This window comes from Dermochelys coriacea, chromosome 8 (assembly GCF_009764565.3).
Source record: "Dermochelys coriacea isolate rDerCor1 chromosome 8, rDerCor1.pri.v4, whole genome shotgun sequence".
In the NCBI taxonomy this organism is placed as follows: domain Eukaryota; kingdom Metazoa; phylum Chordata; order Testudines; family Dermochelyidae; genus Dermochelys; species Dermochelys coriacea.
This window is the reverse complement of record NC_050075.1, coordinates 4645431-4665843: the sequence shown is the minus strand read 5'-3', so window position 1 is coordinate 4665843 and position 20413 is coordinate 4645431. Positions and strand designations below refer to the sequence as shown.

The window sequence follows — 20413 nt, the reverse complement described above, 5'->3', positions numbered from 1 at the left end:
TTGCTGGCACATGATGGCATGTACCACGCTGGTAGATGCGCAGGTGAACGAGCCTCTGATAGTGTGGCTGATGTGATTAGGCCCTATGATGGTGTCCCCTGAATAGATATGTGGACAGAGTTGGCAACGGGCTTTGTTGCAAGGATAGGTTCCTGGGTTAGTGGTTCTGTTGTGTGGTGTGTGGTTGCTGGTGAGTATTTGCTTCAGGTTGGGGGGCTGTCTGTAAGCAAGGACTGGCCTGTCTCCCAAGATCTGTGAGAGTGATGGGTCGTCCTTCAGGATGGGTTGTAGATCCTTGATGATGCATTGGAGAGGTTTTAGTTGGGGGCTGAAGGTGATGGCTAGTGGCGTTCTGTTATTTTCTTTGTTGGGCCTGTCCTGTAGTAGGTGACTTCTGGGTACTCTTCTGGCTCTGACAATCTGTTTCTTCTCTTCAGCAGGTGGGTATTGTAGTTGTAGGAATGCATGATAGAGATCTTGTAGAGACAAACACCTACCCTGAAATAGCCTACCTTGCTTGTCACCATGAAAGGTTTTCCTCCCTCCCCACTGCTGCTGGTGATGGCTCATCTTAAGTGATCACTCTCCTTACAGTGTGTATGATAAAACCGATTGTTTCATGTTCTCTGTGTGTGTGTATATAAATCTCCCCTCTGTATTTTCCACCAAATGCATCAGATGAAGTGAGCTGTAGCTTACGAAAGCTTATGCTCAAATAAATTTGTTAGTCTCTAAGGTGCCACAAGTACTCCTTTTCTTTTTGTGTATTTGAAGCAGTGCTAAGGGAAATCATTTTAGTTAGAACTCATGCAGAATACTGGGAGTGGAGCTATCCATAGTCTAAGCTTTGCTACTTACCCATTATTGTTCAGGTACAAAACCCTGGTTTATTGTGAGTAAAAAAGCTACAACTCTCCTAAATCACTCATTTCTCCAAACAAGGAATTAAGTCAGGACAGTTCACACACTTCGAACAAGAATAGTGTTTAGCAACTTATGCTTAGGAAGATGTCACTGTAACATAGGACCCTTCTTATACACATAATGGATTTTAACTAACTATTCCCAGAAGTTAAACAGGTGTTACCAAGATGGCATTGCCCCCACCTTCTTTCAGTGCCTCAGGATACTTAGTTGTATTGTATTCGTATTTTTCTAAAACCAAGTTGCCAAAACTTGCATTTTTATTAGTGAAAACTGAGAGCGTAAACTAAACATAAACTTATTGCCAGTCAAATGAAATGAAATGCAGATGCTGACAAGTGAGCATGAATCTGATTGCTTGCCTATCTGACAGCTGGTTTTAGGACCGAGCTGCACTTCATAAATTTGCTTAATTCTGTACTACTTCACCCTGGAGGTTGTAATTCTTACTCTGGTAAGATCAGATTTAGGCTGCAACAAGTTCCTGAGTACTGGGAACAAAAATAGTGAGACATCAAAAAGTTTACTCGTAGCTGGAGCTGGATGGGAAACAGTTTTATCATCCTATGAGAATTTTTTGAGATTTTGAATAATTTTCCTATCCTGAACTGGGACAAAAAGTCAACTTCAAATTTTCACTAATCAAAAATCTGAATTCTTGAATCAAGTTAATCAAAACATTTTGGTTTTTATTTCTACCTTTTATTTTTCTTTTTGTAACTAGATTAGCTTAAATTTCAAAATGAAGTCATTTTGAAATTTAAAGTTTTCACTTCAAAAATTTCAAAGCTTCCTGTGTTGACAGTGTTTTGAAACTTCAGAAAGATTCAAAATTGGAAATTCATCAAAGCCAACCCTTTCCTAGATAAAAACTGACCAGCAAGTTTAGGCTTGAAATTACACAAAGGTTTAGACAGAGGAGTCAAGTTCTGGAACAGTCTTCCAGGTGGGGCAAAAAACCTAACTTGTTTTTAAGACCGAGTTTGATAAACTTGCGACAGGGATGGCATGATGAGGTTACATACAATGACATATGGCCCATCTGCGTCTGTTATATTAGGAAATATTTCCAGTGGCTTGAGATTGGACACTAGATGGGGAGGACTCTGAGTTACTAGAGAGAGTTCTTTCCCAGGTGTCTGGCTGATGGGTCTCATGCACATGCTCCAAGTCTAACTAATCGCCATATATGGGATCAGGAAAGAATTTTCCCTCAAGATCAGATTGGCAGAGATCCTGGGGGGGTTTTTTTTGTTTGGTAGGTTGGTTTTTTGCCTTCCTCTGCAGCCGGGGGCATGGGTCACCTGGTGGCTTGAAACAGAGTGAACTGTAGATTCTATGTAACTTTAAAGTCTTTAAATCATGATTTGAAGATTTCAATAACTCAGCCAGAGGTTATGGGCCTATTTCAGAAGTAAGTGGATGAGGTTCTGTGGCCTGTGATGTTCAGGAAGTCAGACTAGATGAACATACATGATGCTCCCTTCTGACATTAAAGTCAGAGTCTATGAACAGTTTTTGATGTTTTTCATTGAAAATTTTTTTTTGTCAAAACACCTGAGCAGCTCTACTTGGAGTTTCTATAGTCCAATTCATAATTAGCTTCAGGACCACTGCTGCTTATTACAAAAGTGCAATGAATGTGATCCTAATGTGTCTCCCATGGACCACAGTGAACAAGCTGGAGAATGCAAGCCGGGGGGAGAGGGGGATTGTTGGTTTTTGTTTTGTTTTTTTTTGTTTGTTTTTTTAATCACAGGAATAAGCAAAATTTAGTTATCTATCCTACTTCCTGGATTTTCTTTTACCTTCTCCCTTAGCCTCCCACCCATACATGATGCAATTAAAACAAGTATGGCAGTTGACTGGTCAATTTTAATGTCCTTTAAGTCTGGGCCTTCAGTTCTGATATCAGCACAGCTGTTAACAGCCCTAGATTTATACTTTAGGATTTAGTAGATTTACTAAATGGAGACTTGTCTTGGCAGATGTCCATGACTTCATAAGTTTCTCTTATACTAGTTCCGCCTTTACATTTTCAAAACATTAATCAGGAACTGCTTAAAAGGAAAAAAAAATCTCCTTGAAGAACATTGTCAAGTGCTTCTAGAAGCTACAAAATCATGCGTTTGGCCTTGTGGTGGTTGCAGTCACATCTCAAATGTTTGACAGTATTTTTTTTCTCAAACCGGATTGGTCGTCTTTCCATTTGCCAATTTTTTTCCCTACACTTTGATGTATGGAGCACAAGCCAACATGGCTTTGCTTGTTTACTTATCGTTTGTGGAAATTAATTATGTTGGCACAGTTAGAGGAACAGGGATTATTAGATTTTGCTCTCCCTAATTTCAGGCTCTGGTGCAACTATAGAGCAAAACCATTGCTGGTGCCCAGTGGCTATCTCATATCTTGTAGGTTTCATTCCTCTTTAACAACACTCCTTGGTCACTTAAAAATTTAAAATAAAGCATTTAGAGTCCAAAGTACATTCTGCACCAGCTCAGAACAGCTTTAAGATGGGTTAAATTTTGAAATTAAACTTCATCAGACTTGTCTTACAATTTAAAAAAAGTCAGGTACCCTAGATGAGGGTCTGAATGAATTCCTTCGTTTCACCAACATTTGCACTGTTTCCGAGATTTTCCATTTCTGTATTATCCTCTTGTACATTGCACCTTTTTTGTACAAGATCAAAAATTCTTTTGGGTAAGGTGTTAATTTTTAACCAATAGGGATGGTAAGAGCAAACAGTTAAATCCGGAAGGATTGTTTTGCAGCAAACATCTGCATCATTGAGGTTTTGAATCCCAAAGAGCTCTGACATTTAAGAGCCACAATTTCTTTACACTTTCCATCTGTTTGTTAGTCTGAGGGTGAAGTGCTGAATGCTTCAGCCACTTAGATTTTTTTTTCCAGTCGTGGACTTTATATTTACATGTCTTAAACTTTAATGTCTCCAAGTACAGTACATTGCTGTTACAATGGTGAATTAAAATCAACACAGCTTGCAAAGTTCCAGTTTGTACTTCTTCATACAGCTCTGCCACATCACCTCATTCCTTATTTGCACCCTGTGCCCCTGGTGTATTTCTGGGCCTGTCTACTAAACATGTGACTTCTGCAACATGGACAGATGTTTCGAAGTCTTGCATAATGACAGGTTTCAGAGTAGCAGCTGTTAGTCTGTATCCGCATACAGAAAAGGAGTACTTGTGGCACCTTAGAGACTAACAAATTTATTTGAGCATAAGCTTTCGTGAGCTACAGCTCACTTCATCGGATGCATTCAGTGGAAAATACAGTGGGGAGATTTACTTACACACACACACACACACACACACACACACACACACACACACACACACAACATGAAACAATGGGTGTTACCATATACACTGTAACAAGAGTGATCAGGTAAGGTGAGCTATTACCAGCGGGGGGGGGGGGACCTTTTGTAGTGATAATCAAGGTGGGTCATTTCCAGCAGTTGACAAGAACATCTGAGGAATGGGGGGAGGAAATAAAAATGGGGAAATTGTTTTACTTTGTGTAATGACCCAGTCTTTCTTCAATCCTAAATTAATTTAGATTTAATTTAAAGTTTGCACATTAATTCCAATTCAGCAGTCTCTCATTGGAGTCTGTTTTTGAAGTTTTTTTGTTGAAGAATTGCCACTTCTAGGTCTGTGATCGAGTGACCAAAGAGATTAAAGTGTTCTCTGACTGGTTTTTGAATGTTATGATTCTTGACATCTGATTTGTGTCCATTTATTCTTTTATGTAGAGACTGTCCAGTTTGGCCAATGTACATGGCAGAGGGGCATTGCTGGCACATGATGGCATATATCACATTGGCAGATGTGCAGGTGAACGAGCCTCTGATAGTGTGGCTGATGTGATTAGGCCCTATGATGGTGTCCCCTGAATAGATATTTGGACACAGCCATGGGCTTTGTTGCAAGGATAGGTTCCTGGGTTAGTGGTTCAACACCACCCTATACCAGAAACCTACTGACCGCTATGCCTACCTACATGCCTCCAGCTTTCATCCAGACCACACCACACGATCCATTGTCTACAGCCAACCTCTACGATACAACTGCATTTGTCCCAACCCCTCAGACAGAGACAAACACCTACAAGATCTCTATCAAGCGTTCTTACAACTACAATACCAACCTACTGAAGTGAAGAAACAGATTGTCAGAGCCAGAAGAGTACCCAGAAGTCACCTACTACAGGACAGGCCCAACAAAGAAAATAACAGAATGCCACTAGCCATCACCTTCGGCCCCCAACTAAAACCTCTCCAACGCATCAAGGATCTACAGCCTATCCTGAAGGACGACCCATCACTCTCACAGATCTTGGGAGACAGGCCAGTCCTTGCTTACAGACATCCCCCAAACCTGAAGCAAATACTCACCAGCAACCATACACCACACAACAGAACCACTAACCCAAACCCCCCCCCCCCCGCTGTTAATAGCTCACCTTGCCTGATCACTCTCGTTACAGTGTGTATGGTAACACCCATTGTTTCATGCTCTGTGTATATAAATCTCCCCACTGTATTTTCCACCGAATGCATCCGATGAAATGAGCTGTAGCTCATGAAAGCTTATGCTCAAATAAATTTTAGTCTCTAAGGTGCCACAAGTCCTCCTTTTCTTTTTTGCATATTTCAAAGACACACTTGATGCTGTCTCGACTTCATTTTAACAGGTGCAGAAATTGGTTGCTGATGCAGAGGAAGGGTAGGTGACCTTTTCAGATCTGGTCTAGCTTGATTATCTTTGCCCTTGTAACCCAATAGAGGAAGGTGTTGAGGCTTTTGATTATCAGGGTTTAGTGTATGTGTTGCATCTGTCAGTTCCTGGTCCTCATAAGTGTTGATACGACTGGCATGAAGACATGTCTTGATATTTTTGATGCACTAAAATTTAGCTTTGTGTTCAAGGTGTTTAGCTGTTGGAAGGGTTGTAGGATTGAATGGGAGCTTGTTTCCCCTAATTAGACAACTGGCTGATCAAGAACAGCTATTTGAAACAGCTTGAGGGATTGTAGCACATAAACACTAAGTTGAGGGCTCCAGGTGAAGCAAATGGTGCCTTTCCTGTCCGTTGTCACTGCTCTAGGAATCCTGAACTAAATATTTAATAGCCTATATGCTATACTCTGCAATTGAAGCATAAAACCCTATGCTGTTAGCCTGAAAATGGTATGTTTTTATGGCAACAGAAAACTCTCTGCAATATGTTAAAAGCAATCAACAAGGAAATGAGACTGCAACCCATCTAAAATCACTTCTTTAGAATAAGTGTAGTCCGAGGAAGAGGAGAAACTGTGTGCTTTATCTTGATGCATATTTAATAAAAATGGGAGAAAAACTCTCAAACTACTAAGAATCTGTTCTGTGAACTTCGTTTTCAGATAAGCTGGTATGTAACAGGGCGGAATGCATGTGTTACTGCATATTGAGTAAAGAGCAAAGACCTTTGTCAACGATGTACTGAACTTGTGTAAACCCCTCCTCAACACAAGTGACTCAAGCAGGCTCCCTCAGAAAGAAAGGAGAAAACATCCTTCTTCCTTTACTAACAGGACTTTTCACTGAGAGACTGAGATGGCAGCAGGGTAAGGTGTTATGCTAAGGGGAGACATGGTTATGTCATGCAGGTGGGAATATTTTGAATTTCAAGCTTTGTGCCTGTCTAACAGACTTTCCCTGTGTAGGTGCATTTACATACTAGGTCGGGGTCGGCAACATTCAGCATGCAGCCCATCAGGGTAATCCGCTGTCATTTTGTTTACATTGACCGTCCGCAAGCACAGCCCCCCGCAGCTCCCAGTGGCTGCAGTTCGCTGTTCCCGGTTACTGTGGGGCGGGGGAAGGCGCCGGATCATTAACTCATGGTAGCCCCTGCTGAGCCGGAGCCGCCTCCTATCTGCAGGCAGGTTCCTTGAGACAATCCAGTGAGTGATGGGAAGGGAGGAGGAGGAGTGAGCGAGTGATGGGCAGGGCGAAGGTGGGCAGAGCTGGGGCGAGGCCTGGGGAAGAGGCCGGGTGGGAGCGGGGCCTTGGGGGAAGAGGTGGGATGAGGCCTCGAGGGTCCGATTACCAGCAATTAGAAAAGTTGCCATCCTAGCCAGCACTCCCAATTTCCTGCCACGAATTAGCAGTGTGTCGTCCTAGGAATGCAAATCCTGTGGAGGACTGGGTTTTTCATAAATGCATTTTTTGTAGTGCAATTCCTTTCATGGAGCAACAGTAATTTCCCTTTTCGGGGCCTTTCTGGTTTTCAAACAGATTTGGCATGGAAGGTTAAAAGAAAATGGGGAAAATAGGAAAGGCCATGATTAGCTTAATGGTATAGCTGCTACTATTGAAAGTGTTGGGTGGTTATTAAATCAATTTATTATCCTCCCACCAAGTGAACAGAGTATGGAAAACATTGAAATAAAATTAAAACTAGTGTAAGTGCTGCCTGTTTGGATAAAAGCACATTTTCCTGTTTAAAAGGATTACTCATCTTTCCCAAAACAGGGTAGAGGAGTTAATTTCAATGATGAAGTGCTTTCCATCGCAGGGAGCCCTGAATCGCAGAGGTGATTGATTCAGGAACGAATGTAATTCATTCTTAAATTGTTATATAGCATGTTAGGACTAAATATCTAAGTAAAAGATGAATGAAGTCATTTGTAATCTTAAACAAGAGTATGTGTGGGAGGGGAGGGAAGGGAAGGAATGATGGGGGTGGGTGTAATTTGAAAACAAATGTAAGGCAAACGGTTCCTTGGGGGTTTGGGCACTTGGAAGGTGGCCAAGGTAACCTCTGGAAAAAAATACAGCTGAGCTTGTTTTCTGTACCAGTTGCTTAAAAGGGAATTATATCTCTGGTAAACTGTAGTGGAAGTTTTAACCACAAATTGGGAACTTTTCTGTTCTGTTACCTCAGTTGTGTCCTTGATGCTCTTCAGCTGTATGGGGAAGCAGTTTTCTGAATTTTCAAATTGTAAGGGATGGCTGTCTCTCCTTACAGTGCTTATAACCGCACTGCTCCCCCTTATCCTTGTCCAGATTGCATCTAAAATTCCATCTCACCAGGAGGCAGGAGACTGGCTGTTGTTCACTGTAAGAGTGATGCGACTTTATATTGCCAAAATTCTATTGTCAAAGAAATATTTTGGGATTTAGTTATTAGCTTGGATATTCATGGTGGGTTTGAATTGGTTTAAGAGGGTAGACCATTCTCTGTGCATGTGTGTGCAAGCACATACTACAGTCATGCAATCCATGCTTTATATTGTGTGAACCTCGAAGGTCAAATTTGATGGGAACTAAAAGTGATTTTTAAACTAAGATCTCTTATTTTTCAGTGTCAAAAGGAAAAATGACTTCCCCCCCTTATTCCCATTCTCCCACAGAAAGCTACAACATAACTAACTCACACAAGATTTCAGACCAGATCTGACTTGAGATCAAGATTCTTGTAAATGTCAGTCCCATGCTTCCTGTCAAATGGAGCAGATGTGCAGTGCAAAGGAATGTCAGTGTTGTACATGTACTTCAACTTTGTCCCAACCAAAATGCCTCCAAAAGGCCCTATCTTGATCCTTTCAGCTTTGTGTCCCCCCTCTGAGAGGATGTTTTCCTGACCAGACTTCAAGTGTCTATGGCACCTTCTAAGTGTGCTGCTTGTTGTTTTTTTTAGTTAATAGATTGAGCACAAACAAATAAATTAATCACCTTTCAATGGTGAAAGCCATTAGTGATTTCATTTTAATGGCCAACAGCTTGAGCAATGGCAAATTATTCAGAGCACCTAACTCTCCTCCTTAAAGGACAAAAACAGCAAATTGTGGTGGTTTCCTTGTCTATGGCAGTCTTAGAATTCCAAATATTCAGGAATCACTGCAGTTGTAGCAAACGCTTATTGGGCCTTGCCTCCCCCTTCTCTACTGGGAGTCTTGTTAACTGTCCTCTGAGATTTCGTTCGGTTTTAAGTCTCCTCTGAAAGAGTCTGCTGTCTTCCCAGTCAGTGCTGACTGTAGAGAACTGCCTACTGAGACACCAGCTCCACTTGTTAAAGTGCCTATCTCTTCCTTGAAATATCCTAAGCACTTATTAAGCCTGACACTAGTTTAAGAGGACTTAAAATAATTGCAGCCTAAGGTGGTGCGACTTCAGGTCACTCTAAAAATAGGGTGTGCATGTTCTGTTTGGTGGGAGGAGGCATGTGTAAATGTACCTCAGGAAGGCAGTTGGCTAAATTTACTGTCGCTGCTAAGTATGTGTTTATGCTATTTATTATTATTGGTCTCCAGCAATTGGTGTGTAGTGGGATGAGGTATAAAGAATGGACTAGGCATTTTCTACTATGAGCTGTGTTATTACAGTGGTTTGCTCCTGTCTGTAAAGTTGATTTAACCTGATCTGCATGAGTTAAAGTGAATAAAGTCCTTGTGTAGCCCCAAAGCAGTCCTTGTGTGGATTGAATATCTTTCCTGACTTAGTGTATCTGCCAGAATTGTATTTAAACCCACAACATTAGGCTAGGGATTGTTGGCTCTCTTCCAGCTGCTTTTATAGGAAACAACTTGTTCTGAAAACCCAATCACACTACAATAAGCTGTAAAATCAATTGGTGGATTTACACAGGTGTCAGAGGGCATAACTTGGCCTGGATGGTGTTGATGCATGAGATGGAAAGAATCCAGATCAATTGTCAAAGTGCAGAGAGGGTTTGAGCAATTACTGATTTAAGAAAATGTATTTTTACTGGCAGACTGAGCAAATTTTATATATGTTATGAAATTGAGATCCAATGAATCTGAAACCTATAATGCCATTTGTAAGAGTCACTTTTTAGGACAGAAATAATTCAAATTGCCATGGATTCTAGTATGCTTTGCCTTTTTTAAAAAAAGCAATAAAAACAGTAATCCCAAAACTTAACTACTTTTCTCTGCACTCCATGTGAGTTAAGTTTATGTAATCTTTTTCTGAAGAGTGGTGGCATTTCTGAGCAATAAAATTCTCCCTTCTCCCTATAGCTATGGGCCACTTGACTGAGGAAAGAAATAGTAGCCTACATGTAAACTCAGGAATCTTTTTATTCTGGAAAGACTTTTCGGTATTGCAAGCAGTGAGCAACTTCATGTTACTTGGAAGCAGTTCTTATGCTTAGATACTTTGTACACAGGGAAGAGAAGGGATGAGTCCACAAAAATTTGAGCCAGGAGAAGACATCTTTTAATCAGACAGCATTTTGTTAGTGATAGTTTAAAGCAATGATTTTATCAGAGCTTCTCTTTCTCCTTAGTATAGATCTTTATTTACAACTCAAAATAAAGCAAAAGATTTTAAGTAGTTCTGACTAGTAATGTTAATATATTAATTGTGTATCAAATGTATTAGTCTGTCAGCAAGCTACCAATTTAATTTTTAATCTATATATAATATCATTTATACAGCTAAATTACATTGCACATAACGTGCTGTCACTGGAATTCATCCAGTTTACCATTCATTAAATTGCCCTTGTAATAAAAATCACTCCATGTCAAGGTGCCATAAGAAGTTGGGTTTTTTTAAAGCCCCGTATTTGTAGCAACTTGTGTGATTATCTAACTTGTTTGTTTGAGGTTTTCTTTTAAAAACAAATATAAAGTATTGTCATCATTTTGGCAGAAGATGGATGTCTCATCTAAATTTTGGTGTCTGAGCATCATGTGGTCCAACAATCAGAGCAAAGGAGAGCTAGCCCAGGCTGTCTTTCCTTATTCCCTTCTCTATTTTTGTACTCTTTGCCTTTAGAAAAACACAATTTTTATTGCAGGGTTGCTCATGAGTGTTGTCATTAACCCAACATCACTTTTTTGGTAGGGGAAACCACATTCATAGGCATAGTAGAACCTTGCTACTTTGCACATCAATAAACCACAGTCCTACACTTGCAATAAAATGTTATGCTGATGCGTGACGTTTCCTGTGGCTGCTAGAGATGGGGCAGCTGTGACACATCGCTTTGCATTGGGGAAGGGGAGAGTACTGCATCTTTGACCTCAACAATACTGCATGTGCTATTGTGCAGCACTGTCTTTCAGTGCCTCTGTCATCCATTAATGCAGTTAGGGAGGTTCGTAGCATCACAGCTCAGGGCAACTGCACCTGTATTCTCTCTCTGTGGTCCACCAAGGGCACCCACTCTGACTTCCAGCTTCCCAGTTGCCATCTCTCTTGGGAAGGTGTCTCACTTCCACTTGTCTGGGGTATTTCCAAGCTGTACAGTTCCCTGCCTATACTGTGGATTCTCCAGCAAGTCAGATTGGCTAAGCAGGCCTGTTTCTCTTTCTCCTCAGAGGTTATAAACAGCATAATTGCCCAGAGTTACACTTAAGGTGAAAGCATTACAAAGAAAACATTAAAAACAATAAAAGAACCTATACACAAGCTAAAAAACTTACCAGAAATCACCCCAACTCCAGCAAGAGTTCTGGCAGGTGATCAGTTCTTCCAATCCCACCAAGGGGTTTTTCTGACATCAGAAGTTCATAACAGCTGTTAGCACAGAACAAGCATCCCCATGAATCTGTGAGTTGCTCCTTTATACAGTTTGGATCACTGATCTTGTCCTTAAGTAACAGGTGATCAGCAGACAAAGGTCCCCGCCTCAGAGGAGCTGAGTTCTTGCATAAATGGAAAGGGTGTTTGCATACACCTCCCCCTAGAGATTTCTTGGGAAACTTAACTTCAAACACTCATTCTTGTCTGGCACATGGTTTAAGAGTCCTTTGAAGCTCATAATGCCTCTTTCCTTCCCCCCTCCTGTGACATTACATATAATCCTTCAATAATACATAAATGTTTTGCATTTTTAGTACAGTAAAGTCCTAAGACGCTTAAACTTAATTTTAATATGGTTTGTCCAGGAAATTACAATTTCTGTCACATCTAGTTTACAGTGCTTTGCCTGACAAAAGGTAGGTCAGGTTCTGGTACAGCAGCTAAGCAGTTATGACCAACTTTGCAGTAATGGGTAGCTTTAAAGATATATAACAGATGGAGAGAGAACCTTCCCGAGTTATAGGTTTCTGAGGGACTATTACAACTAGTGAAGAAAGGCACCTTTGTAATGATCTGATAGCTCGAATCTACTGTTCTTTTTGTTTTGTTTTTCACTTTATTATTTGATGGTTGGGAATGAGACACTATTATCCTCCCAACATGAGACTGAGAATATAAAACACAACTGGAAGGTGCTTCAAATGTTGTCTCCTGCAAGCTAGCCTTTCTTATGAATGCAGCCAAACAGCAGGACACTGTGGTGTTCTTCAAAGCCCACTTATGTCTGTCTGTCTCTCATTCAGATAATGCTACCCATAATGTCACCTATTGGATTGCATCCTGGTTGCATTTAGGAAAAGATAAATTACACTGCTTAAATTATTTGACAAAGGAGTAAAGAGCTAGAGGCTCTTCACCCTCCATTTAGTTTTCAGGGTAAAGAACTTGACCTTTTGATGTTACAGTGAGGGTCTGGTATAGGAATCTAGATGGATTAGAACAGCTGGTATCTTCTGGAAATTTAGCTACTTGTATGTCCTTTCTCTTTCTTATCCTAGTAGAGTAACTTCACATAAACTGTTTTTAATTCTTAACTGTTCATTTATTAGCTGCTGCTAATTATCTATCTCTCTTTGACATCATGGTTACTATAGAAACAACAGTCGCATCTCGTATGGAAAAATGTGCCAATGCTATGTTCTTAAATTGTTCCGTGGTTGCTATAATTCCTAGTTCAGCTCTGCCAAAGTCAGTGCTAGACTGACTGCCTTTAAGGGATCCATCTGTCAGCATTGTAGGTGACATGGTGTGGAAATGCTGGAAGCTGGTCTCCACTAGTGTGTCAGCAAGTGCCACAACTGGTGAAGCTACATTGATTTGCAGAACTGTAAGACATGAAGAAAATGCTAGTGCGTACAAGGCATTGGAATGCAAGTAGGAAATAAACACCAGGCACAAATTCTTTAAGTATCAAAGATGTTTATTTTATTCACCTGTGCCTCATCATAAACAATGAGATGCTCTATAATTACCTCTGAATATTTTAGATTCTATGAAATTTCAGCAATTTTTCAAGATCCACTTGTTTTGTGGAGGAAACTGATTTAGATGCAGTAATTACCATAGGGCCTGATTATGAAAACACTGCAGCCCTGTGAAGTCAATATTGGGAGGATCAGATGCATAGCTCCTGCTTTTCTCTTCCTTTTTTATTAGTGTGTAACTCAATATCAGATGTTTTGATGATAATTACCTTACTCTGATTTTTAGATTACTGGAACCAAGGTACAATTTATACCTTGAACTTGGCTTTGGGTAATTCTTTTGGACAGAGTGGGGAATTTTTTCTTTCCAATTATGGCACGGAATGATATGGCTGCACTAAATGAGTGATGGTTGTGGTTTTGTACTATTTTTTTAATTACCAGTCACTGCCTACACAATGCTGCATGAGGAATGAGTGTTTGGTCTCCCAGAGTCGCTTTTTTGAATGATTTATCCATTCAATTAGAGAAAATTGATTCCTGGTTGCTGCAGAGGATCTAGTCAAAAGTGACTTGAAAAGGGTGAGGGAAGGGTATTAGTTTTAGCTAGATAGCAATAATTAGTAAAGGTTTTACTAAGCAGACCAACCTGTTTTTTAATTTTTTAAATTATTTTAATTGCTCCAGCTATACAGATATATCAGACACACACCAAAGTGAGTTTGGTCTTATTAAATCTGTTGGAGATTTAAAATCGGACTCTGAAGACAGAAAAATGTCAAGTTTGCACAAGAAATACTCAAAATATTTAAAGGGAATTCAAGAGCAGATTTTGGCTAGTTCTGAGTGACTGCAGATGCTGGCAGCATCAAAGGTGAGATGCAAAGTATACTGTAACTCCCAAGATTATCTCCACCTTTGATCCCTGTACCCCCAAAATAAAATCCAAGATACACAAAGAGAATAAGTTTGCTTCTGGGCACCAAATGGTAAGCAGAATAACTAGATTAAGATTGGGGTGAATCGGGGGGGGAGGGGATCCTTGGCTAGCTGAACTGATTCATCTGTGTAGGAACTTGTTGTGACATTCCCCAGGATACAAACTGGACTGTTGGACAACTGTGTCCCCTCAACTCTCCAGTTGGGGTGCCTTCTACACTGCTTTGCTGTGAGAACGACCACTCCTGCTCAGTTTACATACACTCTAGCATGCAAACTCATTCCCAGTTGAATTATATGAATGACTTCAGCCAGCCACTCCTGAATTATATTGCAGAATGACACCAACAAATTCCTTGTCCCACACTTGTCCCTAAAAATGTGCCCAGCTCTTTCCTTCAAACTACAAGCTCATAGAAAGTCCATTTCATTAATAGAAATGATATGCACAAACCCTGTTATCTCAAATAGAGGTTCCAGACACTTCTGTCAAAATGTACATTGATTTAGATGAGACAATAAGTTTAACTACAGAAAGATAGATTTTAAGTGATTACATGAAATAAGGCATAAAAGTCAGAATTCGTTACAAAGAAATAAAAGGTAAAATGCAAACTAATACCTAACTTAACAAGCTGGACTTAAAGCAAAAGTTTTTCTCGCCACATGATCACTGCAATCTGGCTGGTTTCTTCAGCCAGGATCCCTCCCCCAGCTCAGTGATACTCCTTTTGTCTTTCAAACATTAATGCTGTGAGTAGAGGTGAGGGGGGAGAGGTGATTTTGTCCTCGGTTCTCCCTTCTTATAGCATTTCTCTTTGAGAATCATCTCCAGCTGGTGTTCAGGCGACCGCAAGTTTGTTTGCCAAGATGTAAATTTCTCACTCACACCCCTGTTTCCTGCCAAAGAATGGCTGCTTAACCCGGTAATACTCCACTTGATTATACTGACACCTGGCTCAGGTACTGGCTAACCTTTTGTTTCTGAAGAACTGATTTGGGCTGCTTTTCTAAGCTTGGAACATGTCTCAGCAATGTCATACAGCAGAATCTTGTAACTTTACGTACAATGTTGCTACACGCATTTTACCAGGATGATGATGATCAGTAGGTTGAGTTTTCAAATGATATATCACAAGGCACATTTTGTCACAAAACTAGGATTCATTTTGTAAAGTAGTGAACATAGGGGTAGTGTCACAATTGTGTGGCCCCATCGCTGTAGCATCTGAATTGCAAACAGGTATTCAGTAATGATCTCTGTACCTTCCCAGCTTGTAGAATCAACTTGAGGATTTTTTTTTTTTGCTTGTTTATATTTGTGAGTGGATGTGTTTTGTCTGCTTGAAGAAATTCAGGAAAAACTAATTCAGTAAGTGTTGTATACAATTCTGAAAGTGCTCTTTCTGTGCTTTTGTGGCATAGTGAGTTACTTAATCCAGATCCAGTTCCTGGAAAAGCTTGGTCTCCTACTCTCATGAGCAACCCTGCTGTTGGTCAATAGTTCCATTGTTATCCCAAGATTTTATTAATTAGCTTTTGCTCTGTTGTGTGTTCTCTTGTCCCCCAGCTTCTTTCTAGTCTTAAGCTCCTCCATCCATTTGTTCTCTTTCTGAGTTCATGGAAACTTCAGAGGTCCAGATCCATGAATAAACTTTGAATCCACAGTTTAAAGATTACTCATACTACTTCCATCTTGCCTGGACACTCTTTCCTATTAGTGTATTAGTTGAAAGGCTGTTCAATACCATGTTCAACGGACAGCTAACAACTAAGGAGGGAGCTACATCTTAAGGAGTGATTATTACCTTCTTTAACTTTACTCTTTTACCCAGAACATCTGAAGAAACGTTTGGAAGACTACATGGCCCAGTTCCCAAATGTCCGAATCCTGCGCACCAAGAAGAGAGAAGGGCTAATAAGAACTCGAATGCTGGGGGCCTCTGTGGCAACAGGAGATGTTATCACATTCTTGGATTCTCACTGCGAGGCCAATGTGAACTGGCTGCCACCTCTGCTAGGTAAGGAGGTTGTTTGAAGTGTTTCCCAAAACTGATCTTCAGCCTGGTAAAAAGCTGGTGACAGATGTCGGCATATGGTTTATTGTATGTCCAGGCTGCTGTCTTCTCATTCAGAAATGTCCAAAGGAGAAAATAAATGACTATCTGGAAAACTGACTTTCTAAAGAAAATCCTGGGAAAGCTATCAGCGACCTGTAGTCTTCAGTACAATGCATTTCTCTATGCAAGAGTCATAAAACCCACTATTCCCCCCGAAACAGTTTTTTTTGTTTAATTAAAAGCAGAGATCATGTTCTGTTACCCCCCCACTAAGAGAACTCTTGCATAATTTATAGTTTGCTGGAAGAGCAAACCATTCATGTAGTCATTCAGCAGCTCATAAAGAGAAATTAGTTGTAGGACATAAAACTAAGCTTGTAGTTTTTAAATAGCTCTTGACTGTTTCTATGGAAATATATTTAATCTGCAAACGTGGAAAATCATTTTTATAGATAATATGAACTGCTGCTATGTACACCTAGAATGTGTGTGATCCTTTACAAAGTGGTCTTTAAAATAGTCTTTAAAAGGATTGCAGTTTCATAAGGTAAATTCTTTCGCATGTATCTTATTAAATGGACAATGTTCTCTTTTTCAAGTGAACTGACTTTTTTCCTGTGTATCTTAATTCTGACCTGCAGCACCCCATTCCCCTTCTGATCTAATTCTGGACCTACCTTTCAATGAGACTCTACTTGTGCCAAACTGCAAGTTAGTTTTGTGCAATGCCCAAATGGAAAGTAGGATGAGACCATTAAACCTGGGTTTTTTGCATGTGACCAGTAGAACACTTGTAGGACCAGAAAGACTGTGCTTACTAAACCAGCCACGTGACTTAGTGTGTGCATCTGGGAGCATCTAGTTTACTTAAGGTTGCAATGCAGTTTTATATATCATCTTTAATCCTGAAGAATATCAGACTGCTCTACGAGCCTATTGCAAGTGACATATGTGCCATGGGAATGCAGCCACCTCTGGGGTGAAACGTGGCATCTGTCTAGCAAATAATGACAGTAACACCAAGAGATGGAAAAAAATGCAGTCACGAACTGAAATGAAAAATTGTCGTCTGGGTTCTCATATAGCAATGCTGTTACTTTCACGGCCCGTCAATTTGTATGTCTGGTATTAATTCTGCATGGTGTAAAACATTTGCGACTTCCTGAGCCCCAGGGAATGGAAACAAAAGTAGTCCAAATGCCTTTGAAATGAGAACATGTACAGTATGCTTTAATTTAAAAATATAAAACATTTTTGTTACAGATGTTCCTTGGAATCAACAATATATTATCTGCCACTTTGGTTCTTAAAGTTAACTTCTAGTTAAGAAAACTTGTTAAAATGAATATTGAAGAAGTTCCAGATGTCTAGGTTGGAACTAATCCTGTCTCAGTATTTTTCAGCTGGAGTTAAAGATTGAGGGGAGGCACAGATGTATGTTTCTAGAGCCTGCCAAGATTAGTTATGCCATTAGTCTGAATCACTTCCTGCCAGATTCTGGCACGACACTTCAAAGCTTATTGGGGTTAGGTAGCATAATGGGTTATTGCACAGTGCAGAAGGGGTCTCATTCAGGTCACTTGTTAAAATGAGTTTTGTGGGCTCTGCAAAGTCCTTAGAACATGCAAGACAGTCTGTTTAGCCTGGCATTTTAAGTGGCAGAGGACCATTCAGAAGGGTGGGGAGTTATCCAGGTTTTTTGTTTCCATTTGTGATGCATTCAGGTTTTTCTCTCACACCATAGGGTGGCTATTACCGGAGTAAGTGCCTAATTTTTCTATATCATGTACATATAACTTATGATATATGTATTTATGACATCAATTTAACACCAGATATTTTGATGTGACATGTAGCCTTTGCCCAAGAGAAGATTTAGGGTATGTCTACACTACAGTCATGGGATGTAACTGCAGCTCGTATAGACATACTTGCGCTAGCTTTAACCTGGCTAGCTCAGGTAATGGTGGCAGTAAAGCTGCAGCAGTGTGGTTTCAATACAGTGTGGGCTGTACATGCTCCCCAAGAATCCTGGGTAATTACTTGGTTGGCTAGCCCATGCTGACATCTCTATTGCTGTATCTTCACTGCCACCTGTATGCAAGCTAGCTAGATTAAAGCTAGCACAGGTGTGTCTACAAAAGCCGCAGTTCCATCCTATGCAGTGCAGAGTTGCCCTTTTAGTTTGAGGGGAAATGATTGCACAGGTCAGAACTGAGGTGCACATTACCTGGAAAATAGAATTCTAACCTAATTCTGACCAATATAATTGGTTCCTCATGTTCATATATACTGAACTGACATGCAATTTTTAAGGAAAAAATAGAAACACAACAAAGCAGAAAATTCACCCATTCTGTAATGACAGCTTCTCTAGATCTGAAGGTGTTTAGTGATGCATAAAAGTTGGACTATGGTATTAAAATTATAACTAGTTGTATGGTGGTTGTTCTGTGGTAATGAGATAAAGGAGGCTCTTGTTTTAATATTGGCTTCATACCTGTAGATACTTTCCTTGTAACTATTGATGAAAGGGGCCAATAGCCACATGCTTACTAATTTATTTCTGTGATCCTCAGACCGCATTGCTCGGAACCGCAAGACTATTGTGTGCCCAATGATTGATGTAATTGACCATGACCACTTTGGATACGAGACCCAAGCTGGAGATGCGATGCGAGGGGCATTTGACTGGGAGATGTATTACAAGCGGATCCCTATCCCTCCTGAATTACAGAAACCTGATTCTAGTGACCCCTTTGAGTAAGTTGTTGAAATGCAGAGTGGTGACAGATGGCTAACAAAAGGTGCCCTGTTATAGGGTTGCTTATGCCTTGTTGTACGGGGAGTCACAAGTTGGTGGTAAACTACCCTTTGTTTCTAGCAGCTGATTATTTTGTTGGGTAATACGTTTCATTTAGACCAAGAACTGTGGACACAGTCTCCTTCTATGGATACTTTTTGGAAACCTAAACTCTGCAGAAGTTAAGTTAATGAAAATTGTAATGTCTAATGTAGTCATCTGTTACCAAGATCCTTGGAACATACATTTGTGACATGGCATTAGGGACACTAACAACTAACAAATAGCTCATATGTCATTCTCAGGGAAAACCCGGTATAATAATTAGACCAATTTTGATGATTGTTGTGGATTACAGAAACAATCATTTGGGATCAAACTGTTTCGTTGTTGCTGTGCCTGCCAGCCTTAAAGGGTGATAGAATTGTGTCAAATTTCTGCTTCAAAAAAACCTGAAGATCCACCTTTTGATTGCAAGCCCAAAAACTTAGCAATCGTGCTAGGAAATTTGATTTCTGGTCTCTTGCTTCCCAGGCTGGAAGGGCAAGGAGGACTGCATATGTAACATGTTGAAGTTCCCTCCAGAAGAGGGAATTCCTTGTGTCACTCAACAGTGAACCAAGTAGCCAATATGAGGAGTGGCGTTGACTGGTTCCGAAGGGAGCCCTGTCCAATCCTCCTGGGTTGCAAGGAGTGGGAAAGGGTTGTAAAGCAAGGACAACTGGTAGATACTCTGACAGGTGCAGAGGCACTAGGAGTGGGTGGTGAGAGAAATATTAATGGTATCTTGTTTTTCTTAATGTTCAGCTGAAACGCCGTATCTTGAATATGTTTGTAATACAGAGTCTGGTTTTTCCTTAAGGTCTCCTGTAATGGCTGGAGGACTGTTTGCAGTCGATAGAAAGTGGTTCTGGGAGCTGGGAGGGTATGATGCAGGTCTGGAGATATGGGGAGGAGAACAGTATGAAATATCCTTTAAGGTGAGCTATGTTCTCTGAAAATTACTTTTGCTTTGAAAAGATCTTGAAAACTAAGAAGCTCTCTGAGGTTTGGAGCAAAAGTTAACTCTTGTGTGTATATAACAAGACTTTCAGAAGGTATGGGTGGTTGTAATAGGGATAGCACTGTCACGATTTAAACTGGTTAAGACACAGAAAACAAAGCATTAGTGATGGTCAATTTGAAATGTGACAAAATATTACCTGTGTGGTGCCACAGGGTCCATTTTAGGACCCGTATTCAATATAAGCGAGGCCTGCAGTTCCACCTATTAGTAAGGTTGCTTGACATTTCTCATTACAAGGTCCTGTTTTCAGTTGCATATAGCTTTCTCAAACTTCAACTGTTCGTGCTGGAATTTTCCATGCCAGGGTATCTTCCTTAGGATGATGATTTCTGGAAAATTCCAGCCAAAATAGTTGTTGTGTTCAAGAACAAGGTTAGGGGAAAATACATTTTGCCCATGTTGTTTAAAACAAGTGTCTGGCAGCGTTTTCTTTAAAAAGTTCTAGTGTCCCTGTTCTCTGGAACAGGACTTGAGGAATGTACTCTTTGGGTGTATTTTCACAAGGAGAGCAAATTTGGCCAAGTTATAAGCCTTTGAAAAATGACACATCTCAGACTTTGGTTTTTA

The 20413-nt window shown here is 40.3% G+C and overlaps 1 protein-coding gene across 1 annotated transcript in view; it reads left to right on the top strand.

The window, feature by feature from the left end:
- GALNT10 (polypeptide N-acetylgalactosaminyltransferase 10) overlaps positions 1-20413 on the top strand; it is a 132012-nt gene that overhangs the window by 79624 nt on the left and 31975 nt on the right. The window contains exons 5-7 of the mRNA XM_038415015.2: positions 15753-15938; positions 18557-18740; positions 19643-19760. Coding sequence (XP_038270943.1) covers positions 15753-15938; positions 18557-18740; positions 19643-19760 — 488 coding nt within the window. The remainder of the gene's footprint in view (positions 1-15752; positions 15939-18556; positions 18741-19642; positions 19761-20413) is intronic.